This window comes from Habropoda laboriosa, unplaced genomic scaffold, assembly GCF_001263275.1.
Source record: "Habropoda laboriosa isolate 0110345459 unplaced genomic scaffold, ASM126327v1 scaffold20, whole genome shotgun sequence".
In the NCBI taxonomy this organism is placed as follows: Eukaryota; Metazoa; Arthropoda; class Insecta; order Hymenoptera; family Apidae; genus Habropoda; species Habropoda laboriosa.
In genome coordinates this window covers 2,490,704-2,503,120 of record NW_017100143.1, presented here as the reverse complement: position 1 = coordinate 2,503,120, position 12,417 = coordinate 2,490,704, and the positions used below count along the sequence as shown (strand labels likewise).

Here is a 12,417-nt window from a genome sequence, read left to right as displayed (position 1 = left end):
TTTATTTACAAGAAATTCATGCAAAGTCATGGGACAAGAAAAATTATACAACTTACAAATGTCATATTTTTTATGAATATTATAGAAATATAGTTAAGGTTTTGTAATAAAATAACAAGGTCTAATCATGGAAATACAATATTAAATTTATAACAAACTACAGTAAAATGTAATACAAATGATAAGGTAATAAGGAATAAGTAAAACAAAATATTTCAACCAGACATTATTGTGTTGGGGATGGAATATTGTTGTATAATTAAAGAAATAAGAAGAGTAAAGAAAAAATTGCAAAATTAGCGAAAATCTTTTATCTTGTAAAATAAGAACTTTCTTATCCCGCTGATTATTGCGTCTAATCAAGGAAAGCAATAGTTTTGTAAAAGGTGTTTGCTGACTTAACCAGATAAGTTATTAATTTAACTGTATATTCGTAATAGCGTTACTACAGAATATCTTTGAAATATAATTGTGCGTACAAATCGTGTACCGGCGAAAAGTAGAAACATTATGAATGTTCGACAATATTGATTAATGTTTCTGTCAACTAATAATAATTACTAGAAGACAATCGATTCCTTATCACTCAATTAAACTTGATAAACTTGAAAACAAATAGAGGCAGCGAAATATTATTCATACATATGATCAATTTCTATAACATTTCACTATCCTGTAGCTGAATTATATGTATATTTCACCTAATTCGCAAAATGATAATCTACGTTTATAATTAATCAAATGTTTATAATGAAAATGAGCTAAAATAACAATATTAACGTAGATACAAAAGATACTTAATTCATTAGATCCTTTTTTAGAAAAGGGAATAAGTAAATATTGCATTTTTAAAGAAATATAAAGATTTTTTAGTTTACAATGTATTTTGTTTACGTTTCTCAACGACTGGATTAATCTGGAAAAATAATTTTTTTCACTAGCAATTACATATTTAAAAAAATATTTGTTAGTAACATAAGTAATTTTTAGAACAAATCACACTGTCACATCTACTTATAGTTTTTATTTATATATAGCAGATGTAAAATAACTGAATAAGAATATTTTGTGTATTTAAAACTATGTAAATGTTTTCTGAAAATTTATATAAAATATACTATATAAATTCTTCACAGCAATTAACATAAATCTCGTTTGAAAAGTAAGCTGTATGTAAACATATTAATCTTAATATTTTAAATGCAATTTTAATTTGTATTATAGCTTTAGAGAATTTCAAAATAATATGTCCCGTACCATCAAGATATAAATCCATGAAGGGATGCAATATTTAATTATTCCCGTTATTACCATTGACATTTACTTCCAAGCACGACTTCGGCTCAAAATGACAATCAGTTTTCTAAGTTTAATAGAGCAAAATTCGCTTATCCACCGCCTTTCGGCATATTGGGCATTCTGACATCCGGTCTCCGCACATTTGACAGGTTCCGTGGCCACATAGGAATATCATGTTCTTTAAACGATCCAGACATACTGGGCACATGGTCTGCAAAAACACAAAAGTAAATTGTTGAAATATTTGTCGATCCTTTAATTTTTACGATTTAATTAAATTGTTTTTTAATAAGAATAACTTATCTTTCAATAACAATGATAAATACCAGATAACAGTAACCAATTGTATTTTATGTAAAAATGTGTAAACGTTTACTTAAAGCTAAAGTAAATTTGTTGTAAAACAATTTATATCCTATTTTATTTAAAAAAAATCATATAAATGTTTAACGACATAGAAAAATTAAATTTCAATAGAAAATATTTATCATTTATCTTCTTATTTTGGAGTAGGTAATGTTTTCAATTCCTTTGGTAGTAGATTTTTATTCACTAACTAGGTATTTGTGTACATCACTTAGGACTGTTATAATATCTACAGTATTAATTTTGAATATTTAAGGTGCAATAAATGAAGTATGGTACAATGTAATTGCCTGAAACATCATGAATTCTTAAAATTTTCACAATTTTTATTAAACATAAATGCCTAGGAATTCTATTTCGCGTAGAATGTAAGAAAATTTTAGAATACAAACATTTTTGTTATAATGCTGAAAATCAAAATTCTAATTTATTTGTATTTTGAATCTTGATCTGTAGTTTATACGTATAATTTTACGCGAGAATAAATTAATATTTTGCAATAAAAATGAACGAAAACGTGTTCATTTTTTAATGCGTATTTTTAAAAACGATTTAAATAGGCAGATTTCTTATTAAGAAGCACACGTTTTGTACGTTTAAACAATTTTTCTATACCTAATGTAGTTTTCAAGCTGTTGAAAAAACAAGTGAACCCCAAAGAAGACTATTTTCGTCTCCGTAACTTAAGTAAGTTTTATCGAAATCGGCGATTTACACTTGGAAAACCATTTTTGTAAGTAAAAGGAGTCTATGTGTTAATAACTTGTTAGGGGCTTGCGGTTGATCTTTCGATTGTTCAAGCTTTGCCGGTTTTTGCACGTGTGTGCCGACTAATGTTCTAAGGCTTCGAAGGACCAGTTTCTTCATTGAACCACTAAGTTTCTATTTTATGTTCTATTTTCTACAACTAATTCAAGATATAAATTCTATTGCGAAGTGAGAGGTGTTTCTCTTGCGAGTGGCCAAGTGTTTCTTGCGAAAGGCCAAGTGTTTCTCCCGCGAGTGGCCAAGTATTTCTTCCGCGAGTCGCTAAATGTTTCTCTGGTGAGTTGCAAAGTGTTTCTGCTGGAGTCTCTGCGGTTTCCCTCGACGAAGACTCCTACTTTCCTAAAAACACCCTGATTGCTGATTTTTCCTTTTCTAAATCACCAATCAGTTTACTCCGGTGCATCGCAACCTCCCTCCATTTCGCCCTTAGCGCGTTATCTTAGGGTGGTGTAAACAACGACCGGAGAAGGTGTTCGGTGAACGGATGCGTGGGAATCCTGTGGAATCTCCGCTTTTCTAGGCTTTGTTAAAGTCAAGTGGCCCATCGACGTTGGCAAAAGTTTCCCTTCGGAGACGACAGGATTTATGGCAGGGTCTGGTCCTAGGGACTAAGTGTCGCAGGCAACGCAATAAACACTTGTGGTGTTTTGAGAAAGCGATATTTGCCTGCGACGGCGACCACTTGACTCGCTGCCATAAATCCGGCTACAGGATACGCCTTAACAAACTGAAATTGCTTAATTGAGAAATTATGGTATAGGTAAGCATGGCGGCTCCTTCTCCTTTTCGCCTGCTCCACAGAGCCGTAGGAGAACGGTTCCCCTCCATCCCTGCTTCACTTTGGCTAACTTCTCCTCCGAGTGCCGCACGAGCCCCACCATCAGCAGGCTAGTCATCATTACATGTACTTACACATGTCCCTTGTCTGCATCTGATACTACCAGGGGCATAAATATGTGTATACATATGTATATACACCCATCCCTCCATTTACGCGGATTGACCGTTCCGCGTTCATTTCTTTTACGCGGATAAAAATGTGCTTGTGTGGTAAGAAAAACAGGTATAAGTTATAAAAACATTTAAATCGCATAGGTTAATAAAAAGAATTATGATATTTCAGAAAACCGAAATAAGTTTTATTCGGTGTCAGAATCTGTACTGTAAAACTTAAATCGTAGGACAGGAGGTCCTACGGAAAAAAGACCAAAAAAGGTCAGAGTTATGTAATTAGTACGTTCAAGTAAGAATTTTCGTCTCTCGGATATGTAATAAATTCAAAGAAAGTTTATAGAAAACTGAACCTATCTGACCGCGTAAATGGAGGGATGAAAAGAAGTGGGGGAACCGGCTGACCGAGAGCCAGAATGGTGCCGCTCTTGGAGGGGAAGAAGTTCGGCAACCCTGGTAGGTGATAAAAGAATAGATAAGCTTTAAAATCTACCTGCTCCTTGATGTCTTGAAGTTGTTGTTGAAGCTTTTGTATATCGCTGTGAGATGTATCCCGGCTACCGTTATTCATCAAAAGAGCTTCCCCAACGCCTACTGTATTTTGTGGCGGTGATTCTTCTTCTTGATCATTCTTCACCTCTGTTATTGTTACACCTTTTAACAGTAATTCTAATTTTATTTTGATTTGCTTCTGTATTTATATACAGGGGCTGTGTTTAGTTTCGTCAATTCAAGTGTACTATTTATTTATGATTTATGATTTGCATTGTATGTTTCTAAATGTATTTACGATCTACTGCGTTACTCTTGTACAATCAGAGGCGTATCTAGGGTGGGGCAAGTGGGGCGCGTCTGTCGGGCGCTAATTCCAGGGGAGTGCAAAAAAGCCGAAAGAAATAGTGTTTGTTGAATAAATTTATTTCGAGGGTCAATGTTGGTAGACAAACTGCGTGATCTTGTCCTGTTAAGTGTGAAGAAAGAAGACGTGGAAAAAGTCAACTTTGAGGACATCACTTTGAGGGCAACGAAGCCAAGAAAAATAATACTGTAATTTATTTGTACAGGATGGAAAAAATAAAATATTTCGAATGACCAAGTTGTTTTTTATCTTTCTCCAGAGACAAAACCGTATTTAACAAAGAATATGCATTGGGGGGGAGGTAAATTTCACGCTTGCCCTAGGCGCTATTTACGCTAGATACGCCTCTGTGTATAGTTTACTTAACAGTTTTGTACCTGAAGCATTGGAGCCTTTAACATAAGTAACATCACCTCCTCCACCGCAACAAATCGACAGAGGTACCATGTGTTGAATTTGAGCTCTGCACTGGACACATTTTTTCATCAAGGCTGCGCAACTCTCGCAAGCGCACATATGTCCGCATGGGCGGAATAATACACTGGCCTTGCGATCAGAGCACACCACGCATTCTTCGATCTGAAGGTAAATAATTCGATGAATGAATTTTGGCTTTTAAATATTTTATGTTGTTGATGTTTTTCTTAATTCCTCCTCGGAGGCACGTAACAAGAGAGATACTGTTATAGAGAATAATTGTTGCTATTTTTTCTAAATTTCAATACATGTATAGATATTAATGTTTTTAATATGAAAAGCGAAAAATAAGTAATATTTATTAAATGTAAAGAAACATCCTTCTTCAATATTATATATTATATATCAGGGGTGGCCATAGTGCGCCATTTATGCAAATAAAATGTATGTATGGAATGTGGTAAACTAAACCTGATCAGTGTCCAAAAGTAATTATTTCATTTCATTTCTTGTTACAAAGTTATTAGTAAGCTAAAACTTTAAAAAATTGAACTGATTTTTCACTTTCTCATTGTTTGTCTTGTTATCAAAGATAAATAAATGGCTCTTTGAAATATTCCTTCCTGAAATGTGGCTTCCAAAGGTAGTGTAGCTGGCCACCCCTGTTATACATACTACATATTCATTTAATGTTATATATTTCATTCAACAAATGTTTTTAATGTAACGTAACAACTTATTAGTAGATAAAACTCTTAATATAAATCAAGTCACCACGTGTACAGGGTGTCTGAACAATTTTTCCCACCTCAAATATCTTCATTGTTTTAAGCAATAAGCGAAAATATTACTTGTAAAAGTTGTATGGTTGTAAGAAAGACATAACATGATGGCAATAGTTTCTTTACAGGTGAAGCTACACAGGAGCTCAGGAGGTTAAGTTTGTTCTTTCAAGTGGAATGTCCAATTTTGAATAAAAATAGAAAAATAACAAGTTATACATAATTTTGTATTTTCCAAATTTTATAAACATTGTTTATCTACATTTGTTTTACTGTTTATTCCTATTATTGACCATTGTTATTTATATCACGACTTGTAGAAATAAAAATGATTGACCATTCTAAGCGAAAAAATATAATCTCATAGTCATTCGACTTTCGAGCGTTAATACAATGTATTTTCATAAATTCTCAAACAAGAATTATAGACACTTAATGCCACCTTGAGGAAACTTTCAGTGTTACCCGTGTACATACAATTCGCTACTGCATTTATTTCTACTTCACATGGATGTAATATCAATGCAAAACAATTGTAATTTTCCAAAAAAATTTTCAACTTTTGTACGAAAGAAATTTACAATATTTTGAAAGTGACATCTGTAAAAAATTACAGAAAACATGATTCAACCTATTCATCTTTCATGGCACGCTACTATTTTGCAGCATTATTGTGTTATATCGAATTGATATTATTGTAAAAATTTCAACGTTATCGAAAAATACCTTCGTCCTTGAAAGAACATTTTCTCTGCAGATCAGACATTTCTTCACTCTTGGCGCACAGGCATTGCAACAAGCTACATGTCCGCAAGGGCTGAAAAGCATTTCACGTTTTCCATCGGAGCAGACCAAACACTCGTCGATCGTAGCCGATGGAACTGTCGTTTCGATATCGTGTCTGAAAATATAATTACTTATATGTACACATCGAATATACGAAGAATAAAAGTTTGTTTCTACGCTGCACCATTAGCGAATAAGATTTGTTAAAACTTTGTTGAACATGGGGAACATGGTCCATACATACACTACCGGTCAAAAGTTTCGAATCACCGAGCATTGCAATTTACACAGAAATTTCCGGAAAAAAGTCAGCGACGTTGAGAATTTTTTATCGTTCGAATCAATCGATACGAGATAAATTGATAAAAGTAGAACTGAGATAAACTTCAAATCTATGAAAAATAAGCAGCAGATTTAATATCGATGAAAAGTGGGAGGTGATTCCAATCTTTTGGCCGGTAGTGTTACGTTTCTATTTACGTATAGATTTCTATCGAGGTAATATTTTCGAATGCAATATTGGTGAAAACGATCAGAGCTGAAGCACTCTTTCGAATGAAAAATTCGAGTTTTCGAGATTATCGTGGTAAAACTGTAATTTTTATACAGGGTGTTCGGCAAATAGCGATGTTTCTGTAGATCGAACCTAAACTGAATTCAAGGTCATAGTATGGTAGGTCGTTGAATTTGTCTCGGCGTCAGCTACAACTCCGTGAAATCAAAAATATACGGTGCCATTTAAGAAAAAATCACGATCACCTTGAAATCTCGTAAGAAAATGACGTTGAGAAAAAATTTCATCCGCCATTGCACGTGCCCCTCCAAGTAGTATGACTTTGTCTACTGGAGTTTTTTCATACGACCATTAAAACAAAGATATTTAAATGTCCCATCCTGTATAAACAGTCCTTGTTAAGTAAATTTTCTCTGTAAATTTCTTTTGTCACTGCTTAACCCTTGTACGGAAAATGGGACATACATTTACTCGAGGTCTCGAATATACGAAACTTTTTTTTCTCGAATATACGAAAATATGAAACTTTTTCATATGCTTAAATATCTAAGAAACATTAATAATTTTTACAAAAGAGAACAAAATTTGTACGATTTCTTTTATGGAAATCAATTATATGTTTCGTGCACACTTATGGAATTTGTAGGTCAATTTGATCCAATATTATGTAGTAAGTGGCTTTGGTGACTTCTACTTTTTCTATTGCATATTCTTTCGTCACGAACGCTATATGCTCTTTTGTTTTCTGTAATATAACGATCATGAGTTCAGTTCGAGTCTTCTGGAGACCGGTGCAACACGTTATTCCTTACACTCGAAGTACATTTTCTACGATGGCGTGCCAACAAAAGGTATATATTTGCAACACCTATTTTTATTTCTAGTAGTACTTGTAATTCGATAAGTAACAAATTTATAGTAAGGTGAAGATATTTTTGACGATATGATTGATGTAGAGTAAGATTGTGTAACAGAAACGGAAGCAGGTTAAGGAAGCTCAGATTTCGAAGAAAGTTTAGACAGCCTTCCTTTAGATCAGTGGTCGGCAAACGCGAGTTATGTACTGTTAAATGAAATATTATCCAAAAAGAAAGAATTCCATATTTCTCATTAATAAATGTGTATTACAAACGAAGGATTTGTCAAAAAATTTTAATTTGTCGTTAACTACCTACAATTTTCTCTTTTGGCCAACAAAGCCGACCCCTGCTTCAGATGAACGCAAAGGAATTGAAGGAATTGTCAAGCTGATAATTCTAGATATGATAAATCAAGCGATAACTCTGATATAATATTAAAATTATATTGTACAAGTTTAATAAATCACTACAATATTAAGTCGTAGTGATTTCTTGTAAATATACGATATTGGGTCAATTCGACTCAAATTTAGTTACTCGCGTAACTTTACAAACTCCGTACAAGGGTAAAAACGGAGTTACGACTCACCCTAATTTTTTCAAGCACAATCTTTATAATTTCCTTCAATATAAAATGAAATTTCAGGCACAAATTTCGAAGTGTTACTAAACAATTCTATCTACCCTATTGTTCGGGTCGCGTAATGTTCGATGCTTAATTGCCGAACCGGTACGCGAGTTTAATCACACCTTGGTTTATTCAGTGTGAAATGCTAACAACTAGTTTTATTTGCAACAGAGTGATACTTGAGGTGATGTCGCCACGAGACTATCAAAATACGAATTTTTGTAAGACCAACTGCCAAGACTTCCAAAAAAAGGACGCGCTTCTGTCTCGTTTCCTTAGTTTTATTCGCTCGGCCAGTTGCCGATTGGTGGCCGATTTCTTCTGGGGGTTGTAGGTGCTGACTCCTCGTTGGAGGAGGTTGTTTAGGTGGGACGCAGCTCTTTCCAAGGGAAGGGGATTGTTGTTTAACATTAGAAAACCCCCATTTTTGGGTTTTTCTCAGGGGTTGCCGCGTGACTTTCCACCGCGCACGTGACCTCTCCACGGAGGGTACGGTACGCGCGAGAGGACCGGTACCTCGGTCTGGCGGCCAAGTGTAATTGCACAAGTTTATGACGATAATCCGCCAGACCAAGTTCGTCGCGATTTCTTGCGAGGCAACACCTATAGATATTTATTACATCCTCTCGTTCGATCCATTAACTTTCAAAGAAATTCGTCGTAACTTTCAACCGAATATGTTTGCAATACAGCCGGAAATAATCGAAGAAATCGAATTTTGTGCGTCCGCGTTTCATACTACTGAAGGCACCGTGACATTCCACGCATGTGATTCTAGGACGAGATAGACTCCAATTACTAACGATTCTCTATCCTTGTGGCAAGTAGTTAGCGTTTTGCAGAGAATCGGATCCGGGCAGAGGTCGAGCGGAGTCTGTCCTTTCTTGTTCTTGAATTCCAGGTCGGCTCCGTGGGCAGCCAGGAAGCAGGCGATGAACGAGCTGCTCTTCTTGTCCTGTCCTTGCGCGCCCAAACCCATCAGCAGCCGTCCTACGTCCTGGACATCCTGCAGCTGTCGCAGCTGCGACAAAGTGTGATATCTCAAGGCTTCGTGAAGAGGTGTGTCGCCGTCCTTGTCCGCCACGTTCAAGTTGGCACCCTCGCGTACCAACAGCTACAACATAATTTACGAGCTGCATTTTATTATCGAACTACCATCGCAAAACTAATTTGCCGATTCAAGGGAAATTTTAATGTCTGCAAGTTTGCGTTCACAATTCTTCCAATTTTCATCTCACTGCGATTATATACTTTACAAGCAAATACTTAAGGATACTTTGAAAAAGCGCTTCACCAGGTGTACGGCTTTATTTCAACGAGTACATTCTTGTCACGAAAGGACAGAATGCGAAAAATTCTATTCTACTTTGAGGTTAATTAGAAAAGGGGGATGATATTGTTTTATACAGGGTGGACTGAATAAACTGTTACAAGCTGGTTTCTCAAAAATCAGCGCAAGTATCGGTCATATTTCTTTAAGGACTAATCTTTCAGAGTGCAGTAATTCTTTTTGGGATAACTGCTAGGGGGACAAACGAGGTCCGCTCATTTTTTTAAACGGAGGGGGGTATTAATTTTCTGTTATTCAGATAGCTCTTATCGGAGGATATATTGGAACTGTCTGTTCATCTTTCTAGAAAATTTAAACAAAGATAACATTGGTAACAAAATGTTCCAAGAAATCATCTTCTCATTACCAAACAAGTATCTAGAAGAGCATGTTTGTTAAACACAGTAACTCTTTAGCTGTGCAGAATAAAACAAAAATGCTTTAAGCACATGTTATTCAGTTTGACAAGAGTTATCCGAATAACATAAAATTAGTACCTCCTTCCATTTAAGAAAAATGAGGGCCCCCTATTTGAAGAAAATTTGTTGTACCTTAAAAGATTAGTCAGTTCTCCCTGTACCGTTTAATTTAAAAGAAAAATAAAATCGATACCTGCACTGATTTTTCAGAAATTTGTTTGTAACTGTACATTTGTATTATCAGATAATTTATTTCATATACCTATAACTGATTTGTTGTGCATTCATTTATTTTGTAGAAGACTGTTTATTAATTTGAAACAGTAGTGTCTCATATTATTCGTTTTATGTCGTGCAACAGATAATATATAGAATTTTAATATAAGTTGTAACGGGAATATGGAAAGTAAAAGGAAGATATTTTGTACTGATTTTCTTTCAATCATTTAGTTTCTTTCTAATATGGCCAAATATGTTAAAATACAGTAGGAACCGGCTGATTGATTGAATCCAGTATATATAATAATAATCACAGTAACAAGAAAAGTGAATTTTCAAAGGACGATAATGTATTAAAATAAAACTTGTCGTCTACTGGTTAGTCTCTTGCTTTGTGACAACGAGTCAGACTCGTGGCTAATTCTGGTTAAGATTCGACGAAAACTGTGATATTATTAACAAAAATGTATTTTACTTCTAACTTTCGTTTTAATTTACAAGATTTAGGATTGTGTAAATACGTCGAAAAAATCATAAGTCAAGGGGTTAAAAGTGCTCTCGTGAAACTAATTAAAAACTTATACGAGAGATATTAGACTATCGGAGCATTAAGTTGAAATTTTTTATTCTGTCTGAACATTTCAAACGTTCTATTCGTTGTATGTTGATAAATAATCGAACAATAAGGTCTTCTAAAAATCGAGTGAAAATCGTAGTCCCTTATTGAAAGATGTGATTTGCCGTGGCGAAAAATTGAGATTGACGCTTGAAACATGCTTTGAAAAGGGAACTAGGACATTGAAAATGTTCAGAGGATCGTTTGTAGAGCATTGGAGCAAAGGTGAGGAATTCCTTCTCTTGGTGAAATAAACGTACACGAACAATCTGCGTGTGCTGTCGCTCGACAGCGAGGTGCAACGCGGTCTGCAAATTGACGTTTTGCAAATCCAGGTCAGCTTTTCCAGCACGTGCCAACTGTTCAGCAACTTCGACGTGATTGTTCAGAGCAGCTAGGTGAAGGGCTGTGTAACCATCATCCTTTTTCTCGTCAACTATCCAGGGTCTCGGAAGTTTCGAGAGGAGTACCCGCATCGCGCTGCAATTATCAGAAGAAAAATATTACGTTTATTGTAAAGTTCCGTGAAAGATTTTTCAGTCATTTTAATAGTATATTTCAAAGGTTTCGTATGAACAAACTAATATTTTACGTTCCAACGACTTAAATGTTAAATACATCTTGTACATGGAGTAATGTTACATAAATTAGTAGTTTAAACTAAATTACGAATTATAGTATTTGTGTAGAACGTGAAATAGTTATCCCATGAATTATTTGACAATTCATTTTTTTCACGTCTCTTTCTGCATTAGCGATAGTAATTTCGATGAATTTTTTTATACGCAAGTATTTTTGCCTAACAGCGAACATGTTCTTTTCAATTTATATAAAAGTCTTTCCATTTTTCTATCGTAATGTCAAGGTCTACCATTTTTTTCTTTTAATAATTCAAACCAAAGAATTATTTGTGTTGATAAAATAATTACTCAAGTCGATAGAAATTGTTGGTTCCAACGTAAAAGTAATTTCCACGTTTACAAACACTGTACAGTGCTGGTGATTATGAAAGTGGCCTAAGTCATATATTTTTCGTTTTGAGGTACAGTAAATTCTCTACAAGAGTCAGTAAGTTTGGATTCTACAAGTGACAGTATAGATGGTCCTACGCCTAGGCTACGTCAATGCTGCGCCCATGTTATCTCGCTCGCAGTCAGTCAAGCGTGTAACGCTTTACGAGATTTCACGGCTCGAGAAATTATAATAGAAAAATATAATTTCTTTAATTTTACTTTTTTTCATCTGGAATTTTTTTTAACATATTGATGAGATTTTTCTGATGAAAATGACGTAATACACGACATAATTTCAACAACATTTACTTGTTAATACGTTCACTGTCACGCCAGATTTACAGGTTGCTGTCAGGCGGCCACAAGAAAATACATTTTAAGCATAGGATTATAGTATTATGCTTTATGTCTAGCTAGCTATGACGTTCAAAATTTTTAGTTGACAACATTTATTTTATTTTAATTATTCTAAACATTTGAGGCACTCCAGTCACTGATGACCACCATGACCATATCGAGGAAACAATCTAACGTTAAAACTTATTGAGTGATTAATTTAATTTCATAATATATCGCTTTGGATAAATTAC

General features: G+C 34.6%; 1 protein-coding gene across 1 annotated transcript; it reads right to left on the bottom strand.

The window, feature by feature from the left end:
* Window positions 1-1,369: 1,369 nt before the first annotated feature.
* Window positions 1,370-11,290, bottom strand: LOC108573875 (E3 ubiquitin-protein ligase MIB1-like). The gene is made up of 6 exons (XM_017936361.1): window positions 11,075-11,290; window positions 9,034-9,344; window positions 6,169-6,343; window positions 4,621-4,822; window positions 3,878-4,038; window positions 1,370-1,510 (listed from the first exon to the last, which is right to left on the bottom strand). Exons 1-6 carry the CDS (start codon window positions 11,288-11,290, stop codon window positions 1,370-1,372), a joined length of 1,206 nt encoding a protein of 401 aa, XP_017791850.1.
* Between the last annotated feature and the right edge of the window lie 1,127 nt (window positions 11,291-12,417).

What these genes read in the sequence shown, in the direction of transcription:
- LOC108573875 (XM_017936361.1), bottom strand. Translation starts at nt 11,290, where the DNA reads ATGCGGGTACTCCTCTCGAAACTTCCGAGACCCTGGATAGTTGACGAG. An exon ending in AGCACACGCAGATTGTTCGT is followed by an intron (nt 9,345 to 11,074) that starts GTACGTTTATTT and finishes ATTATGTTGTAG; the next exon opens with CTGTTGGTACGCGAGGGTGC. An exon ending in TGCCACAAGGATAGAGAATC is followed by an intron (nt 6,344 to 9,033) that starts GTTAGTAATTGG and finishes TTATATTTTCAG; the next exon opens with ACACGATATCGAAACGACAG.